Source organism: Myotis myotis, unplaced genomic scaffold, assembly GCF_014108235.1.
Source record: "Myotis myotis isolate mMyoMyo1 unplaced genomic scaffold, mMyoMyo1.p scaffold_m19_p_18, whole genome shotgun sequence".
Lineage (NCBI taxonomy): Eukaryota > Metazoa > Chordata > Mammalia > Chiroptera > Vespertilionidae > Myotis > Myotis myotis.
In genome coordinates this window covers 3,673,071-3,698,393 of record NW_023416322.1, presented here as the reverse complement: position 1 = coordinate 3,698,393, position 25,323 = coordinate 3,673,071, and the positions used below count along the sequence as shown (strand labels likewise).

The 25,323-nt window shown below is 54.5% G+C and overlaps 1 protein-coding gene across 4 annotated transcripts in view; it reads right to left on the bottom strand.

Moving 5' to 3' along the window:
- Positions 1-660: 660 nt before the first annotated feature.
- Positions 661-25,323, bottom strand: part of LOC118672716 (vesicle transport protein SFT2B) — a 50,800-nt gene continuing 26,137 nt past the window's right edge. For 3 of the 4 annotated variants that reach the window (XM_036342380.1, XM_036342379.1, XM_036342378.1), the window contains 7 exons: positions 14,060-14,324; positions 12,668-12,802; positions 10,159-10,220; positions 8,529-8,590; positions 7,022-7,210; positions 4,874-5,009; positions 1,706-1,991 (listed from right to left, as the gene is read on the bottom strand). In XM_036342380.1, the coding sequence (XP_036198273.1) occupies positions 1,706-1,991; positions 4,874-5,009; positions 7,022-7,210; positions 8,529-8,590; positions 10,159-10,220; positions 12,668-12,802; positions 14,060-14,324 (1,135 nt within the window). Of the gene's footprint in view, positions 1,992-4,873; positions 5,010-7,021; positions 7,211-8,528; positions 8,591-10,158; positions 10,221-12,667; positions 12,803-14,059; positions 14,325-25,323 lie in introns of all 4 variants that reach the window. The other variant, XM_036342377.1, reaches the window with a different exon arrangement.

Below are 25,323 nucleotides of genomic sequence, written 5' to 3'. Positions count from 1 at the left end.
GCTGACCACTGCCGGGCTCCAAGCAGAACCTTGGGCTCCCTCAGTGGCCACTCTGTCAGGGCAGTGTGACATCAATGCCGGGAGAGCCACTCACCACCGCGTCTGGACACCTCGCCCCTGGGTTATCATCACATCCGGTAGTGGGTAGGAGAGGCAAGGGAGAACCAATGAAACAGTGATTTTGCGATTGGCTACAGCAATGACCTTGGCTGGGGCATGGGCTATAGCAATGACCTTGGTTGGGGCATGGGCTACAGCAATGAGCTTGGCTGAGACAGAGGTTGGGATTTTTATCTGTAATGAGGTTCCTAGAGTATTTATCGTTTTATTTCTCTATTCTAGGCAAGTCTTTTCAAACAACTCCGTGTCCATTGTCTGGAGCCCTTGTTTGAAATGCACATTCCTGGATTCCAGCCCCGTGGTTCTGACCCATAGGTGTGGAGTGTGCCCGGGAATCTGTATCCTAGCAGGTGCTCCAGGTGACCCAGGTGCAGGGAGCCACGGACCAGTGCTAGCCCACACCATCGCCGTGTGTCAGCAGGCACTGAGACCTGGCTGTCCAGCGTGACCCAGGCTCCCACACTGACAGGCTACCCTGTCCCGGCCAATTGTCTCTGAGCTCTGTCCTTTAGCAAACATACTTCACACCAGTTCAGCTGAACCAAGGTTTATTGGGCACCTACGGTAGGCAAGGCACAGATCCAGGAGCTGTGGGGCACAAAGTCAAGGCTAGGCCTCGCCCCCAAGGGGCTCACAGTCTCTGGGAGAGACACACTCACAGATAAGAAAAGCACAGGCTGAAAGAGGTGAGCTCCACGCCAGAGGCAAAGCAGGGGCGAGCCGGGGCAGGGCACAGTGGAGTGTGCCTGGGTGGGGCATTGGCTATAGCAATGCCCCGGGCAGGGCAGGGCAGGGCTGGTGCAGGGCGTGGCACTTGGGCAAGGCGGGGAGAGGGATAGGATGCACAGTGGGACTAGACAGAGGGCAGCTCGGGTCAGAGGCACAGCGGTGGGAAAGTCCACTGAACGCACAGAGCACCGAGGCAGTGTCTCCCTCGATTGACACGCGGGTGCTGCCAGGTAGCAGGGAGCTCAGCTGCAGAAGCGGCGAGCCCGGGCCGTAGAGGGTCTCCTGGTGGTTACGTGTGACTCCGCTCTGCAGGCACTGGTGAGCCATCGAAGGTTACTGAGCAAGGGAGTGCGTGATCTGACCTCGATGCCAGGCTCCCTGCGGGATTGTGTGATTGGCTCTATCTCTGCTACCTTCACGCTGAGTTACAGCCTCTCTTGCTCTCAGAGTAGAAGCCTGGTGGCCACACACCCTCCAGGGCTGCACAAACCCACAAAGCGGTGGCCATGGCAGGCAAACTTGGAGCTCACTTTAACAGAAGTTAGTGTCATGTACTTCTTCTTCACTTAGAAGAAGTGTCACCGTCTACAATCACTTGGGAGTAGGGGCAAGGCACAGGAGGGTATTCGGCGAACCGCTGTTGCCCGAGCATAGAGAAATCCGCTGCGGAGAAAATGAGATCGCAAACAGAAAGTGGTAGAAAGACCCAGTACATCATTAGCCTCACCCTCGCTGAACAACCTGCCAGTCAGCTTCTGGAGGAGCCCACCCCCTGCAGCCTCACTCACTGGGATCGGGGTTTCTAGGTGCTGCACACATGGAAGGTTCTCTGTGGACCCCTGCCCTCGGACCCTGCCTAGCTGTCCAGCGTGGAGGGAGAATGGCGCCCACCCCCACCCGAGCCACCCCAGCCTGCAAACGGATGCGAGGCCACCGCTGTCCAAGTGGACACGGCGATGCTGGTCAGCGAGGGCTCCCCCAGAACCTCCACCGCCGCCGAAGTGGGCGCCTGGGTGGAGAGGGGCGAAGTCACAGCAGGGTTGCCCAGGAGAAATGCTCCCGGAGACCCGGCATGCACATCGGGGCCCGGCCCGGCAGGGCCCCCGCCACCGTTGCTGATGGTCCACAGGCACGGGTAGGGGCTGCAGAGACAGAACGAGAGGCAGGATGTGTGATGACATTCCCAAAACGATCGCCCGACAAGCACATATGATACTGAGAGGCCGTGGGGCTGGAAGGGGCACCTGGCCGTGGCTTTACTGTGGCTCTGACACACTGACCCTGATTCTGCAGAGAAGCCGAGGGGAGCGGCGAGATGAGCGGGGAAGGACAGGATTAGGTGTGCTGAGACCTGAAGTTTGAAGCTGGCCCTGCCACAAACAAGCTGTTCACTTTCCAACACAGCAATTTCCGTCTCTGGGCCTTCCTGGCCCAGCCTGTGCGAAGGGCAGGAAGAAAGAGGTCTCCCTGGCCAGGCGGGGCGATGTGGTGCAGTAACCAGGACACGCTGGGGTCAGAAAGCCTGGCACTGAAGGCCACCTCAACCACTGTTAGCTCGTGACCTTGGCCAAATTATGTAATATCTCTGAGCCCGGTCTTCGAGATTGGGGATAATTATGCAGACCTTCCGATGTTGTTGGAGGATTCCGTGGCGCCTGGCGCATGGCTCCCAGTAGATGGCAGCTGTTACAATGAGTCTTCCCCCTGGGGCCCTTAGTCCAGCTCTGCCCTGGCACAGAGGCGGACGGGCCCTTCCTGATCCTCTTATTGACAGCGCCTTTTCTCTCACCTGGCTGCACTGAGTCACCCAGCGAGGTCTGTATACCCTGCCGCCTGGGTCCCACCCTCCGAGACCCTGGCGTGCCTAGTCTGGCCATGCCTGGGGGTCAGGACTTTCCAAAGCATTCCAGCTGATTGTCACCTTAACTTACAACCAGATGGAAGTGGCAGCAAGGGGGCCGGCAGCAGGACCCCAGTGCTCCGCGCCTTAGCCAGCGTTCGGACGTGGAGTCTGCATCCCGTTAAAGTGCTGCCTGGTTACAGGTGCCTGCCCCCAGTGATGCTCTGACCCCCACAGTCTTTATGGAGGCGGAAGGGGCTAACCCAGCCGTGGGCAAACTACGGCCCGCGGGCCGGATCTGGCCCGTTTGAAATGAATAAAACTAAAAAAAAAAAAAAGACTGTACCCTTTTATGTAATGATGTTCACTTTGAATTTATATTAGTTCACACAAACACTCCATCCATGCTTTTGTTCCGGCCCTCCGGTCCAGTTTAAGAACCCATTGTGGCCCTCGAGTCAAAAAGTTTGCCCACCCCTGGAACCCCACCCCGAGGGGAAGCAGAGGCAGCAGCCACAGCGCACTCAGCCCGATTTCCCTCGCCGCTGGGCCACACACAGCCTGCAGCCCAGGCCCGGACTCTCTCCCCCGGCTCAGCTGGCCTGATTGCGCCCCGGTTTCTCCTGCAACAGCAGCCCTTCCTGGTGGCTCCTGTGCAGGGAAGCCCAGCTCTGGCTGTGTGGCCTTTGGGAGCTTTTAATGCGGCTCAGCTTTGGTTTTCCTCGGTCAGTGAAACAGAGCATAATGCCGGCCTGTGGACACCTCTGAGCGCTGTCCCTGACGCCCACAGCACCGAGTAGAGAACGAGGCCGGGACGGCTCCACATCTTCAAGGACATTCTCTCTCACTCCTGCCTCGGCCCAGGCCAGGGCGTTTCCCTGAGACCCTCAGTCGGGCACTACCTGCTTGGACTAAAACGTGAGCCATGATCCAGGCACACTTCCTCGTGGCCACTCTTTCAAGAAGGAAAAACAAAAAGATCTTATTGCTAATCATATTCTATGTAACTGAAAATATTTACGGTATTACTTCACATTCTGCAGTGGGGGTAAACAATCATTGAGTTTTTTGTTCTTTGCTTCGTTCTCCGTCTTCTAACTTCTGTGTGTGCCAGCCCCTGCTGAGGGTCTCAATAGGGGCGAGCCACGTGTCACAGTCAGGAGCCGCCGGCGACAGGTGGCAGCTGCCGGGACAGCATGACACGAGACCCTGTGGCCACAGCAACACCAAGATCACCATTTACAGCAACACGGCAACACCTGGAAGCCTGTGGCAAACGCAGGTCTCGGGCCCCGCGGTGCATTGTGACAACATCCCAGGCGAGTCTGACGCGCATGGAGAGTGAGAAGTGCTGCTGTAGACCAAGGCCCTGCATCTAGCCTGCTCTCCACCTGCAAAATCACAGGCCCTCTGATCCCCCCAACCCGCTCCTGTCATTTGAACCCCTTTATGGACCTTCTTCACACCCTGCACACCTCTGTTGAACGTAGCAGCTGACACGGAGATAGAACTTGCTGCTTCCAAAGCATTTTACTGCATTTTCTATCTTGATCTGACTCTAACTCTACAGCAGCTCACATTATTACAGGTAGGACAGCCGAAGCTCAGTAAGGCCAAGAAAGCCCGCCCAGGGTCACAGAGACAATAGAGAGAGAGCCGGGACTCCAGCCCACGTCCATCCAACTTCAGGCGCCCTTGCCTTCACCGCCCGCACTGATTTCCAGAGTCAGAACTAACCAGGTCTCTGTGAGCGTCAGGCGCTGGGTCCTGCCTGCACGCGGCCTGTCACCTACACTCTGGGCCAAGCACCCACTCCCTGCCCCGTGAGGACAGCGGCTGATAAGAACATGGACCATCAAAGGCCTTGCATCCTCAGTGTGCATTCACCTTCCCCCTTCAACTCCCCTGTGTCCATCGCCTACCTGCGACCACCACAGTTCAGTGCGTCTCCCTGGTGTGAGACACATGACCCAGCCAAAATCTTTAACCTTAAAAAAAACACTGAGCAGTCCTTTCCCACCAGTTTCTTGCGGGAGTGAAAGGTCCGCCTGTTACTGACCCTTGCTGCCCCATTGCTGAGAAGTTGGGAATGGCTTAGACCAGGCCCCTCGGGAGAGAAGGCACTGGGGTCCTCGTGATGACGTTCACCCCCCAGTCAGGGAGCAGCTGCCGGCGTTGTCTTACCTGGGCCCAGGGTTGATGGGGCCGCTGGTGTGTGGGACGGACAGGATGCTGGCGTGGGGCGTGGAGGAGATGGAAGTCCAGCTGTCAGCTCCGGAGAAAACTTGCAGGTTGTTGCCGGAGCTTTCTAGCAAGTTCACTTTGGAGAAATAACAACAGTTGAGGGAGCATGCACACCTACGAAATGGTGACCAGTGACCCTATCCCGGGGCCATCACAGCCATGGCTTGCCTACAGGTGCCAGTAGCTGTTAGCATTTCTGAGGGAAACAGAAAGGAGGGGAGGCTTGGATTTTTCACGTCAGCCATACGCCACACGCTCATCTCCGCCATACGGGCGAGGCTGAGGCTGAGTGCCCGCTGAGGTGCAGCCCGGCTAACTCACGTCGCACTTACGATGTCATTCCCCTCAGGCCAAGCTCAGGGCCCCCAGGGCCTCAGCTGAGCTGTCTGAGGTCCAGGACCTACTCCTCTCAGCAGCCTCAGGTGGACTTAACCTCTCAGAAGCAGTGTCGTCTGTGTCTCTGAATCTCCACCTGCGTACATACTGTCAGTACAAGAGAGAGGAAGGAGGGCGAAAGAGGAGAGAGAGGTTTCCGACCTATCCACCTGGCCAAGTCACTCCTCACCTGATTGGCACGTACAACTTCTTCAGCCTCCGCTCTGCGTCTTCTCCTTCCCCTCTCTCTACCCTGTTCCTCATCCATTCCCCGGACTCCCGGCCCTCGCCCTCCTGGGTCTTCGCTCACACCACGATCATCCACGATGCCCTTCACCTCTGCGTGTGTCCCATGTCGCCCATCCTTCACCCCGCCCACCCACCCCTCGTTTTCCACGCAGCCTCCAGATCTCCAGCATTAACCCCTCTGGGCAGATCTGCCCCTTTCCCCTCAGCACCTTGGCCTGTGTGTTTTACAGAATGCTTCTCGAACTCTCCTGTGCGTCAAAGTCACCCGGAACCTGGTTAAAACACAGCCTCTTTCACAAGGAGAACCTGAGAGCCCACCTTCTAAGAGGTTCCGGGGGACGCTCAGGCCAGGACCACCTTAGTGCTGCCACCGTGTAGTGTGATGAGTGACGTGTGGATTCATGCAGCCCTGAGCCCCTCCAGGGAAGACCTACACCCCAATGGCCTGGAAGAGCCTGGGGCTATTCTCTGAGGGCGCGTTTCGTGTGCTGACCACGGAAAGAACCAGGAAGTGAGTGAGAACACTGCTCAGTGTCAGGCATTAAGCTCCACTCTCCCTCCTGCGGCAGCTGTCAAGGTCGCCAGGACGCAGGCAGGGGCACGGGGACGGGTGCTGGTGACCAGGAAAGTCCTCTGCAGACACGGGCTCACATGTCCCGGCACTGCAGGCTTAACACCTCCTCCTCCTCCCAGCCACGGACTTGACTTGTTGGTCTGGTTTCATGTCAGTCTCCCCATCTGAGGATGGAAGCTCCTTGAGGGTCTGACTTGTTCGTGGGCAGAACCAGGAATCCCATTGGCCTCTGATAAATATTTTTTGCATAAATAACTGAATGAGAAACCCATCCTTGGTTCCCTTGCCCCCTTCTTCATAAAAATAGCCAGGCAAGGGGTTGACACAGGCCAGCGCGGGCAAGGCAGCAGTCAGTGAGGGTAAAAGCACACATCAGCGTCAACGTAAAAAGTAATCAGACCGAAAATTATCAAGGTTGGCTCTGTGTGCCTTCAACTAATCCTACGCAAGCCTGGTGCAGAGTGACCGCCCCCGAGGCCTTCCGGGCAGCGCCTCAGGGCGGGCCCGAGCTCCCAGGACTGAGCCCTGTAACTGCAGAAAAGCCCCGTGAAGGCAGCAAGCGGCTGTCTCAGACGCACCTCCAACCTGGTTTTTGAGGCGAAGCCTGGAATTGCTCCGGGCACCATGCCCTGCGCCATCACACCCATCACAAACCAGGAGACTCGGTGTCTTACGAAAATTACAAAACGCTAGCAATGTCCTATCTAAATCCAACTATTAGTATACAAAAGAAAACATTAAAATAGCAACATGCAATGATATTACCTGTGTTCCATGAAAGGGGTTCTTTCATCTTCAGACACTTCTTTTACGGTTTATCCATCTCTCTCCCCCACCCCCCCATCCCACCCCACCCCCGTGCCTGGGGTTCAGTGAGCAAAGCCACACACCTGAGGGAGAATGGGTCCTGTGCATGTACGCGGATGGGTAAGGGGCCGGCCGGTGCCCGCGGAGGCCAGCGTAGCGCTCACAGCCGTGGTGGGTGTGAGGGGCAGACAGAGGCAGAGGAGGCGCATACTGGAAATTGGCGTTCCCGGCCGAGCACACTCCATCCGGGTTGGAGAAGATCCAGCCGCCCACTAGGACAGAGAGGAAGACACACTGACACCGCCAGTCGGGTTCCCCGCCACCGTGCACAGCTCTGCTTCTGTGTGGACCACACTGAACGTCCGCCGTGGAACAGAGACCACCCCTGCCCCCTTCCACGCATGGCACAGCTCGCCGGCTTCTCTGGAGATGGACAGCAGGTCCTAGCCAGGTTTGTGGCACTGGAACCATAGCAATATAGAAGACTGTTGGGATGCATACACTAATGGAAGCTCAACGCGTAAGGTGCTCTGACTTCACTGAGTGAAATCAAAAGTCTGTCTAAGAAGGAGGTGTCAGCTGCAGCCACTGGGACTGTTTGTTGTGGTTACACAGGAGGGGTGACGGCCTCTCTGTGCCCCCACCCCCACAAAGAGGATCCGAAAAGCAAAAAGATGGGGAGCCACTAGCATGCCTGGGCAGCAAGAATCTTGCAGAATATTGTGGGAGGCTGCAGAATAGTTCATAGAAATTTGTTTGTGAATAATCACCTCAATTGATGCAAAAAATGCATCTGCATGCTTTCATGATTAAAAAAACAACACTCAGCGAACTAGGAATAAAAGGAAATTGGGCAACATCATGAAGGCCACATCTGACAAGCCCACAGCTTACAACAAGCTCAGTCCAAAACTGAGAGCGTTTCCTCTGAGGTCAGACGACAGAGACACCCATTCTTGCCACTTCTATTCACCGTGATACTGGAGGTCCCACCCGGAGCAATTAGGCAAAAACATCAAAATTAAAAAATAAAGAAAAAACAAAGAAAAGGCACCAAAATTGGAAAGGAAGAAATAAAGTTATCTCTGTTCACAGATGACATGATCTTATAGGGAGAAAACCCTAAAGATTACACACACACACACACACACACACACACACACACACACACACAGATGTTAGAACTAATAAACAAATTCAGCAAACTTACAGGACATAAAATCAACGCAAAAAATCAGTTGCATTTCTATATACTGACAACGTCTGTCTCTACTTTGTCTCCATCTGTGACCGTCTCTGTCTCTCTGTCTCTGTCTCTGTCTCTCTCTGTCTGTCTTTCTCTGTCTCTCTGTCTCTGTCTCTGTCTCTCTATCTCTGTCTCTGTTTCCATTTCCGTCTCTGTCTCTCTGTCTCCATCTCCGTCTCTCTGTCTCTGCCTCTCTGGGAACTCCCGCCAGGGCACAGACTTGTCTTGAGAGAAAGAAATAACCCGCTGGGTGGTGATGGGAGGTTTGGTGGAGAGCCTGCTGTGGCGGTGTTGGCTCCTGGTGTCGCCCCAGGCGCCTCCCACGCCGAGTTCACCCAACTCACGGTGGGGACAGGCCACGTGCTGGCTCTCGGAGATCGCTTCCGGGATATCTTTCAGGTGGTTCCTGGAAGAGGAACGAAGCGCACCATGGCTGTCCAGCCGGCACACACGTCCGCGCCAAGTCGCCCCGAATCTCAGAGAGGACCGCCATTCTTGAAAATTGAACCCCCTGTCCCCGAAGCCGCTGTCTCCCCCCCCCCCACTCCCTCCAGGCACTGCATCCACCTGGGCCGCTGCTCTCCGAATCGCAGCTTTACAGGGTTACTCTCGTATTTATAACTCTCTCTGCCTGGTTTGACCCTATTGACTTCTGGCCGTGGGTCCGGCCTGGTAAAATTCAAGCCCTCAGAACAGCTAAGATATGCGGGGGACTTCAAGGCACAACCTCACCTGTGCCGAGCTAGACCCACCCACGATCCTGTGAGGGAAACAAGGTTTAAAAAGGAACCTCAGGGAGGTAAGGGGAAGGCGGCCAGATCAACGTGGGCCATGGCGCAGCTCAGACTCAAGACAGGACTCTCACTCCAAGCCCTGCATTCTCCTGATTGTACCACACAACCAGCATTCTGAATCCAGGTTCTGTCATCTCACCAGGCAGGTTTTCTTTAGGCCTTTGCTTATCTGAATGGGTTATAAGTATGTCCTCTACATCCTCAAAATTAAGTCAAATATTGACAGGACAGACCCTGTGGCATCATTACAAACAGCTGTCCATTGACCCAGAGCCTTTGTGATGAGAAGGAGCAGACAGTTGTAGGAGGCATCAAAAAAGACTTGGACTCAGGCAACAAAATCTGACCACTTCCAACGGCATCATGTCAGTGCTCAGGCCTTGCTGACAGAAGTCTATAACAAGTACCATTACTTGTTCATGTTTTCCTGGAACGGAAGGAAAGATACGGGGACGGAAGTCCCTGGCCCAGCGTGGTAGAAGCACCACTCACACCCGGAAGTCTTCCTTCTCTCAGACCTGAACGGTGTGAACCGCTCACCTGTACGAGCTGCTCAGAGGAATGACTCACCTTCCCAGGCTAAATGTCGTTTTTGGAAAAATCCAACCTACTGAATCCACAGTCCTCAGGGATACTTGGGGAGGGCAGAGTGAACTGTATAATTCTAAACCACTTAATTATTTTTTAAATGTGGTTGTGCTAGCTTCCGGAATCTGTAGTAAGGCAGGTGACAAAGTATTGCCAGTTAGAGGTTCTCCCAGACTTCTATTATAAGGGACAGATAATTATAAGTTGGTTGAGTTTTACGGATCTTGTTAAAAATTAAATTGATTATTAAAAACATTTCTATTAAAGATAAAGCAAGTGCAGCCCAGCCAGAGTGGCTCAGTTGTTGCGTGTCGACCATGAACCAGGAGGTCACGGTTCGATTCCCAGTCAGAGCATATGCCCAGGTTGCAGGCTTGATCCCCCAAGGTGGGGCATATAGGAGGCAGCCGATCAAGGATTCCCTCTCATCACTGATGTTTCTCTCCCTCTCACTCTCTCTGAAATAAATAGAAACATATTTTTTTTAAAAAAAAAAGTAAAGCAAGTGCTTTACTAGCTCGTTCTGGAGGAGCATGAGTCCCACCTTTGCAGAAATCAGTGCACCAGGTTTTACTGAAATGTCTCTACTCACCTTTCCTTGGCATCCAGGAAGGCTTTGGCAAAGGGGTTGTACTTGATTTTGAGAGCCGTTATCTTACGTTCACAAAGATAAGAAGTGTTAGTGAAAGCAGGACAGGCAGGCAGACAGAACCCTCCCTCTTCACCTGGGAATTTCTGTAAAACCAGGCCCATCCCCGCCTCTTCCTCTCCCCCCTCCACGTTTCTTTGCTAATGTCTGCACAAAGCCACGATCGACCGCACTGTCTCTAGCCAGAGCGCTTTATCGTGGCCTGTGGTGAACACAACAGATGCCATGAACGTGAGCAAAGACAGGCCAAAGCCCTGGAAACGAGCAAGCCTCGTGTGCTGAGCCCGCACCTTTCCTGGACTTAGTCATTCATTGTTTTCAACCATTACTGAACAGCTCCCGCATGCCAGTTAGGTTTCTAGCCTGGGAACCAAGTGGAAAGTAAGGCCGTGCAGTCCAGCCTTGCCAAGAGGAGTCCGGCATCACCTCCTAATTCTTCAACAGTCGCCCACCCACGGGGCGGGTTAGCACGGGATACAAGCTCTCACTCCCATCCACGGTCATCCGATGCCCCCTGGCCTTAGCCTGCTTCATTTTTTTTCAGGGCCCCCTGACATACTATATATACATCGCGTATCAGACATACGATACACATGTGATATGCACTGAGTGGCCACATTATTATGACCACCTGATGTTTGTAGGCAAATTAGCTATAATTTCGCGCTGAAGTTGCTAGAGGGCCAGGTTGTTTACCACGACAGTAGAAGTGATTTTCTTCTGAAGATATGGATAAACAATGCGATTTAACAGCCTTTGAACATGGGATGGATATATATATATATATATATATATATATATATATATATACACAAACACACTGAGTGGCCAGATTATTATGACCACCTGACGTTTGTAGGCAAATTAGCCGTACACTGCATCGTATGGGATATGGAAGCCGAAGGCCTGTTCAACACTTTTGCTGTCTGCAGTTACCAAGATAAAACGTCTCCAACTCACACAGGAACACAAGGATTGGACAGTTGAGCATTGGAAGAAAGTCATGTGGTCCGATGAATCACGTTTCCAGTTGCATCATGCAGATGACAGAGTGAGAATTTGGCAGAAACAGCATGAAAGCATGCACCCCACATGCATGCATACAACCCTTCAAGCTGGTGGGGGCAGTGTTATGGTTTGGGGCATGTTTTCCTGGCATGATTTGGGCCCTTTAATTCGTGTGGAACAACATCTGAATAGCACCACATACCTAAGCATCGTTGCTGATCAGGTTCATCCTATCACGTTGATGGCGTATCCCAATGGAGATGGCTTCTTCCAACAAGACAGTGCGCCATGCCACGGTGCTCGTACTGTGCCGGAGTGGTTTCAAGAACATGAGGGAGACTTTACCTTGCTTAGCTGGCCCCCACAATCACCAGATCTCAATCCAATTGAGCATTTGTGGGACGAAGTTAAAAGAGCCATCAGGCAGCTGGTTCCACAGCCATCAAATCTCACAGAACTGGACAGTGCTATTCATCAGGCATGGTGTCAGATTCCTCGCATCACCTTTCAACATCTCGTGGAGTCAAAGCCAAGAAGAATCGCCACAGTGTTGAAGGCAAAAGGTGGCCCAACGAAGTATTGATGGGGTGGTCATAATAATCTGGCCACTCACATTCAAATATATCCCATGTTCAAAGGCTGTCAAATCGCGTTTACCCATATCTTCAGAAAAAAATCACTTCTACTGTCATGGTAAACAACCTGCTTCCCTATTTGTAATGGTCTGGCCCTCTAGCAACTTCAGCGTGAAATTATAGCTAATTTGCCTACAAACGTCAGGTGGTCATAATCTGGCCACTCAGTGTATGTTTGGTCCTCCTCTCTCCCTACTGGGATATGTGCCTGAGGACACAGAACACGTATTTTATTCACTGCAGTTTCCCAGCACGTAAAGCATCCAGCAGGTAGTAACACTCAACAAACAGCTGCTGACTGAACGAATATTGAAAAGAACATGTGCGTCAGCAAAGGCCCAAGACGCGCGGCTCTTCCTGGCGCAGGAGAGGGGAGCTCAGGAGAAAGGGAGGCGGCTGCGGAGTCACGTGCGCGCGCCCTGTCCTTCTCATGCTTCCTGCTTTTAAAAGCCCACACAGTAAACGAATCGCACAGTGCACAGTGGAATGAACGCTAACAGGCAAAAACGCGTTCTTCCCTCCCGCCCGACGATCCTTTCTCCAGACACCCAGCTCCCTGCAGGCCACGGCCAGCCCTGGGACAGCCCTGGTCCATGTTGGTTCATGGACGGGAGCCGGCGAGAGGGAGCAGCAAGCAGCCACCTGGCCGCTTAACTTCGCCTCCGCCGAGTGTCTGAACCCTGAAAAACCTACCTGTCACCCCAGCTGGGTGATGGCAATAAAAGCACCCCCTCCCTGTCCCACCACGCCCTCCGGGTCTCACACACACACACACACACACACACACACACACACACACACGCCCTGACCTCCTCGTTCTGGTAGGCAGTCACAGCGATGAACTGGGTTTCAGGGAAGGAGCAGTTCATGACCATCCGATGGGCACCTCCCACGCGCACTATGTGAACCTGGGGCTCGTATTTGTGCAGGGAATTCAGCATTATCTGTTGAGATGCAAGAAGAGGAAGACGAGCCATGCAGAGCCTGGGCTCTCGCGGGTAATGGACCGGGGGTCCCATGGTTCGCCCCAAGCTCAGCACCACCCACTTAGGGCCACACACGGGGCATCCCCGGCCCCTTGAGACGCACCACACCTCTCTGAGCAAGAAGGGGGATTCTCCCAGGAGCTCCCAGGGACCAGGATGTTGGAGCTTAGAGGAGGCTGGGTGTGGGTTTCCAGGGAGTTGTTCTAAAGATTATTCCATTTTCTGCCCAAATCCTGCCTTCCTTCTTTTTCTCTCCCTATTTTCAGCGCAATGATGTGGACTGTGGCCCTTAACCGCACTGGTTTCCTTCATGGGAGGACCCAGGATTCAGTGCCCGGATGTGGCTGCACCCACAGGAGGTGCCTGAGGAGTAGGGATGCCAACACCTGCCGGTCACGGAGCACCCACTCCACGCCTCCACTGAGAGGCGCTGGAAAGTGGGAGGCGGTAACAGTTTACTTCCCCATTTCCTGTTTTAACAAGAACGGGAACCTCTGAAACTGCCAAGACTTGGGGAGCTCCCTCCCCGGGCTGAAACATGACCTCCTGCGTCCCGGGGGCTGAGCAGGGAGAGATGGTGGAGGTGCAGAGAATGCAGGCTAAGAGGCTGGCCACTCGAAATATGGGGGTAACAAGCCTTTCCTTTAATGCCCCCCAAATTCTACATTTCATAAAGTGAGCAACAACCCTACACGGAGCACTGGTATTCGGACTCCGACCAGAGAAAACGGGGGGGGGGGGGGGAAGAAGCCCCCACGTCTTGTTCACTCGCCCTGAAGACCTTCCTGCAAACCCAAAGCTGATTCCATATTCTACTGACAATTATCCTAATGCCCAAGAGGAGGGAGCCATTATTTCATTAGGAGCGGCTTTCGATTAAGGCATTCGTCCACTGCCAACACGCCACTCTCACCAAAATCAAAAGGGGAGAGGGAATAACAAAACCACGCGCCGCGCGGCTCCCCCTCCCGGCACCCTGCGAGGCTGTGATTAAGTAAACGCTCTCTTCACATCAGGAAGTCCATTAAAAACTGAAAGCGCCAATTAAGAGCTGTTTATTCCTGTTTACATTTGGACTGGGGGGTGGGGTGGGGGGAGTAATTGGCTTCTGTGGGAGAAGAGGCCGGTGAGGACCCCTCTAATTGACTAAATGCACCCTTGTTTCTTCTCCATGGGTTCGCGGAGCGGCGGGTGGCCAGGCCACCGAGCTCCTACCTGGCCGCCTCCGCTGAGCTTGTTGGTGAGCTTGACCTTGCTGAAGGAGATGGGTGCCTTCATCCAGTGCGCCCCGAAGTTGGGCGAGTCTGGGTGGATGTACACGCAGCTGTGGCTGGCGACCTCGGGCTTGCCCGCCGGCACCCACTCCCCGTTGACGTACTTCCAGCGGTGGCTGTCCGTGGGGACAAAGTCCAGCAGGAGGGAGTACATGGCATTGGGGTCCAGCCCCGTCACACTGATCTTTAGAACAGGGAACATCCGTCTGAAAGAAAAGCAGAAACTGAGCCACAGCAGGGATGTGGGAGTGTTAGGGACACTGCCCCCTGTCCAGCCATCTGTCCACTCTGAGTGCCTTGGGGTGCAGAGAATGCGGGGGGACAAATAAAGAGGAGCCGAGCAGCAGGCCCCGTCACACAGAGCCCTTTCCACAGATGCACTCTGTATCGGGGTCACTCTGTATCGGGGTCACTCTAACCCGTGGACTCCACGGCGAGTCTGAAACCCACCCCCCAGGCCTCTGACAGGGGAGCCTGCAGCCCACGGTGCACAGTCAGACGCACGTTCGCACAGAGAGCATCTCCAGTCTTCGCCCGCACACGGGGCACTTGGCACTCACACCCCCAGCAGCCCTTCCCAGTCTCAAAGCATGCGAGCGTGAGGAACAGCGAGAGCACTGCTCGCGAAGACGTGGCTTCACGGTAAAGTGAGGCCAGTTCCTCTCCTGCAGGGCTTCTCAGAGCCTCCACTCCGCTGACGTGCTCCACAACCTCTGAGAAGGGACCGTGGCATGGTGCACACTCTGGACTCAAAAGACAGTAGCACCATCTTTGCGTGAGCACCTTGAGGGCATCTGCGCCCACGGGATGTACTGGGACACGCAGATCTGGCTCGAGGCCCCCCTTCCCTCGCCCGCTAGGACACGCAGCACGTTTGCTCTCACCAACACTTGCAGATCCCCCTCACCACCTGGCTTCCGACTCCCACCACACACACACACACACACACACCTGACGGCCCAGGTACTGTCTTATTCGTCAATACGGCTTTTAAAATCTGCAGCCCCACATCGAGACGCTGACCACCCAGAGTCTACAGACACTTGCTGGTCCATGAACCAGCGTATCCGTGTAGCTGGAAGTTTGCAGAAATGCAGGCCCTCAGACCTCACTCCTGCCCGACTCCACCGGAATCTGCTTTTCCAGAGCCCCCAGGGAGCCATGGGAATACACATTAAACCTCAGAGGTCTGGTTGGCGCTTAAGATGATAACTGAGGAGACATGCAGGGCGTGAGGGGGTGTCTAAGGACTGCTGCTTCTGAAGAGCTGGGAGGAGAATTAAAGGGAAAGTGGGATGGGCCTGCCGCTGGGAGAAGGGGTCCAAGCCGGGCAGGGACGGGCGCAGGTGAGGGTCTGCAAAGGCACGGAGCCCGTCCCCTGTGCAGCGGTGCCAGCTCCGAGACAGGCAGGATGGGAACTGTTCCAGGGGCTCCCTGAGCTCCTGGGGCATTTTCCTTGGCTCACCCCCTGCCTCTCCCACCACACTCGCACCTGCCCTCCCTCCCCTTCCGAGTCCACAAGGAGAGCAAGTCCCCGAAACATTTTCCTAAATGTGAACACCTCGTTGGAGATGTATTTACTAACTAGATGGAGATGGAGATGTATTTAACTAACGCGTGACGCGCCTGCCCGAGGCCAGGAGAGCTGAGGGTGGGAATCAGTGCCAACAGCTGCAGGCCAGCGTCCTGTTCGCCGCCAGGTCCGAGCGGAGCAGTCAGGCCACAAAAGGTGAGCAGGCGTCTGTCCACCATGGAATAACTTTAGCTGCCAGAGCGCCACGGGGAGTGCCGTGGGGGGCCAGGCGGGGGCTGGAGAGGAAGGATTGCTCTCGGTGGACCCCAGTGGCTCGGGGTGACATCTAAGCTGAGACCTAAATAACGAGACGCCGAATGCCAGAAATGGGTGACATCAGCCATATCACCTGCACACAAAGGAGTCGCAGTCCCACGGCCCTGAGGCCCAAATAAGCCTGGACTATTGAGGGAGAAGACCAGTGAGGCTCCGGCAAACGGAAGAAACAATTCCAGTTTCCACTTCCGCCGCTAACAGGCTCTCTGCCCTCTCCTCTCTGCACTGCCTCATGCCAGGCCCCCAGGAAGGCAGCGCGGCCTTTGATAGCAAGGACAGGTGCCGGCTTCTTCTCCTGATGCTCTAAGGCAGCGGTTCTCAACCTTCCTAATGCTGCGACCCTTTAATACAGTTCCTCATGTTGTGGTGACCCCCAAGCATAAAATTATTTTCGTTGCTACTTCATAACTGTGAGTTTGCTCCTGTTATGAATCGTCATGTAAATATCTGTTATGCTATATGTGTTTTCCGATGGTCACGACCCACAGGAAACCTGACCATGTGGGAAGGTCTGGGCCTGCCTGGCCAGCAGGGAAGTGCAGGGGGCACCGTTCCCGTTCTCCAGGGGGGACAGTGATGTGACGGTGTGGGGAGGACGCGGAGAAATCGAGCCTCAGACCCTGCAGGCAGGAGTGGAAACAGGTCAGCCACTTGGGAAAACAGTCTGGCAGCTCCCTGACCAGTCAAAGGCAGAACAACCACAGGGCCCCGCAAGTCCTTTCCCAGGAGCACGTGCCAGAGAGAGGAAAACACGCATCCACACAAAAACACAATGTTCCCAGCGGCCTCTTTCATAAAGGGCAACAGCACGCCTGTCCCTCAGCTGACGCAGGTGGGGTGGGGGGGTAAGCACACAGCGGGGTATCAGGTGGCAATAAAAATGCCACAACGTGGATGAACCTGGAGGACGTGTGCTCAGTGAAAGGAGCCGGCCAGAGGGCCATGCATCGTATGATTCCATTAGCATGACGTGTCCAGAGCCGGCACATCTATACGGAGGGATGGAAAGTAGAGGTTGCCAGGACTGGGGAGAGTGGGGAGGTGAGGGGTGACGGCTAAGGATGCACGATTTCTTTGGGGGATAGTGAAAATGTTCTAAAATTATTTATGGGACCACATGCACAACTCTGTGAATATAGCAAACACCTGATTTGTCCGCTTTAAGTAGGTGATGGCAGGGCGTGGGAACTACCACAATAAAGCTACTAACAAGAGGAACAGGAGGGGTCCACACATCCTGCTCTCAGGGGCCACACTGGGAAGTGTGGGATGGATTATTCTCCTTAGTACTTCATTTGCCAACAACGTTACAATAATTTTTCATCAACAAACAAAAGAACTAAGTCTCCATTATGCCAGGAAGGAGTAAATATAAGTCAGTCAATTTGCCAAAAGTCTTGTAAGGGGTCTGGAGCGCCCCCTGCCTGGGAGCCAAGTTCAGCGCCTCGGGCCTCACAAGGGCCTGGAGGCATCGCGGGCTTACCTGTGGGCAGCGCCCGGGCCCGGCTCATTTTCAGGGGTGAACTGCTCTACTCATCAAGCTGATTCCCACCCCCCCTTTTCTTTCCAAGGTGCTGGTAACCACAGAGATGCCCAAGAGTTTTGGGGGAGCTGAGAAATGTGTAGATCACTCCCAACTAAGAGAGGAGGAGGGGGGAGAGGGAAGGCTGGAGAGAGGGGGCAGGAGAAGGGAGAGAGAGAGAGGAGAGAGAGAGAGAGAGAGAGAGAGAGAGAGAGAGAGAGAGAGAGGCGGGGAGAGTGGGGAGGCAGTGTGGCAGGTGAATGAGGACCCCACAAGCCACGTGTGAGGAACCATGGGTGGCTGGGCTGCCCATGAACCCTATTGCTTTGCCGTGAGGCTAGTTTTCATGTTGTTTCCCTAACAGGGGACTTGGAGGCAGCAGGGCAGAAGGAGGCTGTGAGGAGTGGGGTCTGCTGGGAGAAAGGGGCAGGCACAAGGCAGATGATGCTGTGGGTGGGGGACGGCAGAGGTGGTGAAGGCAAACTCCTCAACGCCCTCCTCCAGCTCCCCACAGAACTAGAATTTCGTGGAACAGTCATCAGAGCTCTGGGAGTGTGTGTGTGTGTGTGTGTGCGTGTGTGTGTGTGTGTGAATGTGTGTGAGTGTGTGTGTAAGAGAGTGAGTGTGTGTGTAAGAGAGTGAGTGTGTGTGAGTGTGAGTGTGTGTGTGTGTGTGTGCGTGTATGTGTGAATGTGAGTGTGTGTGTATGTGTGTGTGAGTGTGCATGTGTGTGAGTGTGAGTGTGTGTGTGAGTGTGTGTGAGTGTATGTGTGAATGTGAGTGTGTGTGTATGTGTGTGTGAGTGTGCATGTGTGTGAATGTGAGTGTGTGTGTATGTGTGTGTGAGTGTGCATGTGTGAGTGTGTGTGTGTTAGGGCAGATTAGACAAATACACGTGCTCCTCATAAATCGCAGCTGTAAACTCGGAGAAGAATGTCTGGGTGGGGGGTAGGACACTAACCATTTGCCTGCGGGTGTGCAACCTGAATTTTCTGCTCTGCACGGGCTCACTGGAACCATGACCATCAGCCACTGCTGACAGCCATCATTGCTGGCAAATTCAACTTCAGACCCCAACACCTATTTTATGACAGCAAATGGACATGCCTGCCTGAAGGCAAATTCAGTCAGCATTAAGTCAAAATGATTTAGCTGGTGGAAGTACACATGACCGGGAGCACTTTCCCCAAGGATGTTACAGTCATGAAATCAAGAGGGACAAGGGATCCCACTAATCTGCCTGTGCAGCCTGAAGCCAGCCTTCTCTGCCCCTAAAATAGAAGTCCGAGCTCACAGGCTCGGAGGAAGTGCTGGGGCTGACCTCCAGCGATGATTCAAGGAGCTCTGGGAGGAACTGTCATTGTCTCTGAAAGACTGGCGATGAATCACTAAGTTCTAAATAAAAAAGAAGGAAAGAAGCAGCGAAGGAAAGGGAGAGGATGAATTAAAACGGACAAAGAGAGGGAGGAATGTGGGTGGCAGGATCCCAGGTCCTGGGGACAATTCAGTGGTTTTCGGGAAAAAGCCTCTCTCTTTGCTGCTTCTCACCAATGTCAGAGGTGAGCCTCCGGTTTACGCACGGAAACCGCTCTCCATCGGGAAGCGAGCCTTTCCCTTCTCTCGCCAGCGAGTGCAGGCGCTCTGATCTCCGCGAGCTGGTTATTATCATCAGAACAGCCAGGCCCAGTGCACAGGCGCCCAGGACCCCCGCCGAGGCTCTTAGGAAAGTCAGGAAGCCCCCTGCCTGCGGTGCAGGTAAGGGCTCGGGCTGGGAGGAAACCCCAGGAATATTCTGCTCCAGGGAGAAGGGCCACCGTCCACCCACCTCAGGCTCAGGGGCTGGTGTGGGAGACAGGGAGTGAGGGTTTGGAGGAGACAAGCGGCTACGTCCCAGGGAAAGGGTAGAAAGCAGACATTGGAGTAGGCGGTTAGGAGAAAAGCAGACGATGGAGAAGGTAGTGAACAAGGTGACGAAACAAGAACAGCGTGTCTGTGCAGGAACAGGAAAGCGTTGCTAACCGTCCACCCGGGGAACGGAGGCCCAGTCGCCCCAGACCAATGGCTCCTCACCCACGTCCGCCTCGCAGAGATGCGCCCCGTCTCCACCCGAGGCCTGAAGCAGCCTCTGTCCCCCTGCGCCCCGAGGGTCAGAGCCCTAAGAGACCCCCGGAAAGACTCAGTTCACGGGAGGAGGGACACAGCGAGGAGCCAAGCTGACCATCGTCGCGCTTTTTCTATAAGGAAAGTTCATGTTAGAGGACTTCAACCTTGTGAAGAATTTTACATGTTAAATATGGAGAGAAAAAAAAACACGTGATGGGTAAAAACGGCAAGAGAGAGCGCATGCCAACATGGCGTGTGATTGAACTGAGTGTTATGACGGCATCAGACTTCTGTTTATTCCTGACTGAAAGGGATGAAACATCTTCCCACTTGGTGGCGGTACTTGTTTTATGTTTATAAATGACCCGCTGACAGCCAGCTAGATAGTGTGAGGCTGGGTATTAGCGTAACCACCGCCCAGCAATACAAAGAATAAGGAACAGAGTCCTGCCCCTTATCAGGTATCATCAGATGCTTACAACTGTGCCCCCACTCGTCTCTGAACAGAAGGTAAATCCAGCCCTGGCCAGGTGGCTCAGTGGGTTGGAGCAGCATCCTATACACTGAAAAGTTGCAGGTTCGATTCCCCGTCAGGCACATACCTGGATTGTGGGTTCGATCCATCCCCAGTCAGGGAGGCAATCAATCGATGTTTCTCTCTCTCTCTTTCTCTCTCTCTCTCCTCTTTCTCTCTCCAAACATAGCCTCAGGTGAGGATTAAACAAACAAACAAAAACATGTTTTATATCTCTTTCTACCAAAAACAATGTGTAGCTACCTATAAAGAGTAGGAACAATTACAGATATTAAAAGAAATACATCGTACGCCCTACATATGAAATAAAAGGGGGACCCATTAGAGAGGGAAAATAGAAATATCAAACAAGTTCGACATCCTGGCACTCGCACCAACCGCATGTATTGCCCGGCACACCTGTCCCTGCGAAGCACTTGAATGTCAATGTCACAGGACAGCCCTCGGCTGCGCGGTTCTCCCAGGGCCGTAGGAACGGTTCCCTCTCTCCTCTGGGCATTTTTCTCAAAAAATGGGAAAGGGAGACCTCGGGATGGAGGCGCTTCGCACAGGACAAAGGCCTCCCGCAGCGCGGCAGCCCTGGCCGTCCTCTCCCGGAGCAGAGCTTCTCTCCGGGCGGCTGTCACGGTCCTGCCAGCCTGCCACCAACAACGCCTCCCGCCTCTGTCCTTTCATGGCCACGTGACCCGCAGGATGCGTGAGCACCAGCTGGGTGTCGGGAGCCGGTCTGCCCAGGCAGGAGCAGTAAAATTCTCTTTCAAAATACTTCTCTGTCCTACTAACTAAGTGAAAGCTTCTAAAATTACCTGCAAGCCCCTTAGCGGACGAGGTTTAACAGAATCTGAGAAATGCCAACGGAGATCAGGTTCCGTTAATCCCCAATTTGTTGCAATGAGAAAAAAAGAGATCTCCCCACTCAGGCGGTTCATGCCAGTTTCATTACCTGTGACCCTAACGGCTCACATCCCACACACACACACACACACACACACACACACACACACACACACACACACACACACACACACACACACTCACACTCACACACACTCACACACACACTCACACACACTCACACACACTCACACACACACACACTCACACACACACACACACACTCACACACACACACACACTCACACACACTCACACACACACACACACTCACACACACTCACACACACTCACACACACACACACACTCACACACACACACACACACTCACACACACTCACACACACTCACACACACTCACACACACTCACACACACTCACACACACACACACTCACACACACACACACACACACACACACTCACACACACTCACACACACTCACACACACACACACACACACACACACACACACACACTCACACACACTCACACACACACACACTCACACACACACACACACACACACACACACACTCACACACACACACACACACTCACACACACACACACACACTCACACACACACACACACACACACACTCACACACACTCACACACACACACACACACACACACACTCACACACACTCACACACACACACACACACACACACACTCACACACACTCACACACACACACACACACACACACACACACACACACACACACCCTCAGCCGAACATGCACCCCAAACACACACCAGGAAGCAGATATACTGATAGGCAAGGATCGAATTTGCCCTTTTGCTCCCAATTTCAACTCGTCGGACATCTCCGGGAAGTTCGTACACTTAAGCAAAAACCGCCCGGCTTCTAACTAAAGTTGCCGTCCACCTGATCTGCACAGCGGGGACTCAGGTCTCCGCCAGGACTCACCGTCAGTCAAAACTGCCATTATTTGCCGACATGTGAGACCCTTTCCCAAACCCCTGGGCCTGCCCTCCTTCAGAGTAATTTCTCCATGAAAATGCAAGCAAGACAGGTGCCCCCTGCCCCCCTCTCTGCCCATCCCAGAGACAGGCACTCAGGTGGCCGGAGAAGCGGGGGAGGCTGCCTTCTCCAGTCCTTAACCAGACCTCAGCGCCGCCTCCTCCATGTTCCAGGGGCCTCACCTCCCTCGCCCAGCCCAGCCCAGGGCCGCAGGGAAGTCACCTGCCGTTCTTGGTCACGATCATCTCGTTAGTGACTTCCTTGAACCTCTGCCAGAGAGGGGCGTCCTCCAGGGTGATGCGCAGCTGCTTCTCCGTGGGGTCGCCCTTCTCCCTCCCCGCCTGCAGCTCGCTCTCCACCACGTTGAGCAGGCGGGAGACGGTGCCATCGCTGGTCTTCTGCGCGCCCAGCTCACTCATGGCCACGGCCCCTCAGAGGGAGACGTTGGGCTGAGACGCTCCCTACCTGCCTGCTCCCGCCTCCTCCTGTCACTCGCTGCGAGGACAGTGCGGAGCGGAGAGAAGACGCTGGCCCTCGCCTAAGCCCCTACCTAGCATGACACCCTCCAAGCCTCCAAATTATACACCAACCTGTTAAGCTTTGGGGGGGGGGGGGTGGAGACAGGGGAGGGGGGAGAAAAGCCCTCTCTTAATCACTCATTGGATCAGGTGGGGGAGAGCCCTCCCTGCCATTGGCTGCTGGCACAGAGGAACCGTTTAAGAAGAGTACTCCATCCAAATTATCCGGCTTTTATCTTGTTGTACCCGAAGAGGCCTAATCAGCGGTTGGAGGACCATTTTCCGGTTAATTAAAATCGTTCCAGGCCCCGACTGCCACAACTGGGCAATCGTGTTTGTGTATAAAGCGTGGCGTGTGGCCCCTATAGGAAGGAGGGCCCGGGGGGACGGGCAAACGTGAGGCCCAGGCAGGCTCTCCTGACACGTCCAGAGCCCACGTCCCTGGGCCACCCGCCAGCCCCGACTCAGAGCCTGTACGGAGGCCGAGGGCGCCGCGCCAGGGAACGTGACCACCGCCCCAGGTCACAGGTCAGGACAAAGAACGAAGGACCTCTCTCCCAGGGCGTCCCCGAAGGGTCCCCCTCTCCTGGCAGATCCTACACACCCACTGCTCACCTCCCACCAGCAGAGCTCTGAGCCTGGTCTCTGCCCCCTGCGAGCCAAGCCCGTGGCCCTAATCCCAGGGTGGCCGGAGGGAGAAAGTCCCTTAGCGTCTCCCTAGGGCTGCTCTGCCCACAGCGAGGGGAACCGGCACAGACACCAGGGTGCAGAGCAGCTTCGGTCCAGACAGCTCTGCGGCGTGTTCTCCTCCGACAGCCACGCACTTGCACTCGGGGAGGTGCCCACGCCTCCCGGGAAGATACTAGACGCGTCCCTTTGTCTCCCACGCACCAGGCGCAGACTGGGACCCAGGGCTGGGCAGCGCCTCCTCCTCAACTCCCAGTGGACCCTGGGGCTGTGGGCTCTTCTCGCTGCAACAGGAAGTCGGGGGGTCAAAACAGAAGGAGAATAAAAGCAAAAGGGAAGACCAAGTCAGGGTGAGGACCATGCCGAAAGCGCACTCGGTGCCTGCGAGGTGCCGGGCCTCCTGGGGCGGATGGAGCAGGCGTGGCTGCACCTTCCCGGGTTTAACGAGAGAGAGGTGGCCATGCAGACAACAAGCTACCGACGTGGGGACAGGCTCAGGCCGTGGCACAGGGGAGGTGGGGGACATGGGCGCCAGGTGGGTGGGAGGATGGGGTGGGAAGGGTTGGAGGGAAAGGTTCTCTGTGGAGGAGACGCTCCGGTGAGACCAACATGGTGCTGGGCAGCCAGGGAAGGGGGAGGAGGGCGGGCGGAGGACCCGGTGAGAAGCAAGGCCGGCCCGGAGAGAACGGGTCAGAGGGGTCGGGAAAGGTCACGAAGGAGCAGCTCAGAGAATGCTGAGCTTCCGGGGAGAAACCACAGGCAGGACAGTGTGCACGGAAGTCTGAGCATCTTAGGGACTGGACCATCGCTTTCCTCTGAAAGGGAGGGTGTGGGTGCGTCTGGGTGGGACCAGGTGATGGGACGATGTCTTGAAAGTTTATATCAGAAACAGTTCCCTTTGGAGACCCCCAGCCACCAGCCAGGCAGCTGTCCCTCCCCTGCTGCCTCGGAAAGCAAGAGCCTGACTTTCAGAAGAGAGGGGCTTGGAAGCATTTGTCCTCGGAGTCAGGAGTCACTGATGGGGCAGGTGTAAGGGCCACACTGAACACAGAGGATTAAGGCACAGTCCTGCCCTGGCAGGTAGCGAAATGGTTAGAGCGTCCACCCGCGCACCCAAGGGTCTCGGGTTCAATGACCAGTAAGGACTAGTACCTAGGTTGTAGGTTCGATCTCCGCCCTGGTGAGGGCACATTGTCTCTCTCACACATCTCTCTCTCTCTCCTCTCTCTCTCTCTCTCCCCTTTCCCTCCCTCCTTTCCACTCTCTAAAAATCAGTGGAAAAATATCCTTGGGTGAGCCCTGGCCGGTTTGGGTGGTTCAGTACATAGAGGTCTGCCTGCGGCCTGAAGGGCCCCAGTTTCAATTCTGGTCAAGAGCACATGCCTAGATTGCCAGTTTGATCCCCAGTAGGGGGCATGCAGGAGGCAGCCAATCAATGATTCTCTCTAATCATTGATGTTTCTATCTCTCTCTCTCTCCCTCTCCCTTCCCCTCTGAAATCAATTTTTAAAATACACACACACACACACACACACACACACACACACACACACACACACACACACTGGCCAGATTATTATGACCACCTGACGTTTGTAGGCAAATTAACTATAATTTCGCACTGAAGTTGCTAGAGGGCCAGATCATTATAAACATCTGAATAGCACAACATACCTAAGTATCGTTGCTGATCAGGTTCATCCTACCATGTTGATGGCATATCCCAGTGGAGATGGCTTCTTCCAACAAGACAATGCGCCATGCCACGGTGCTCATATTGTGCAGGAGTGGTTTCAAGAACATGAGGGAGACTTTACCTTGCTTAGCTGGCCCCCACAACCACCAGATCTCAATCCAATTGAGCATTTGTGGGACGAAGTTAAAAGAGCCATCAGACAGCTGGTTCCACAGCCATCAAATCTCACAGAACTGGACAGTGCTATGCATCAGGCATGGTGTCAGATTCCAAGCATCACCTTTCAACATCTCGTGGAGTCAATGCCAAGAAGAATCGCCGCAGTATTGAAGGCAAAAGGGGGCCCAACAAAGTACTGATGGGGTGGTCATAATAATCTGGCCACTCACTGCGTGTGTGTGTGTGTG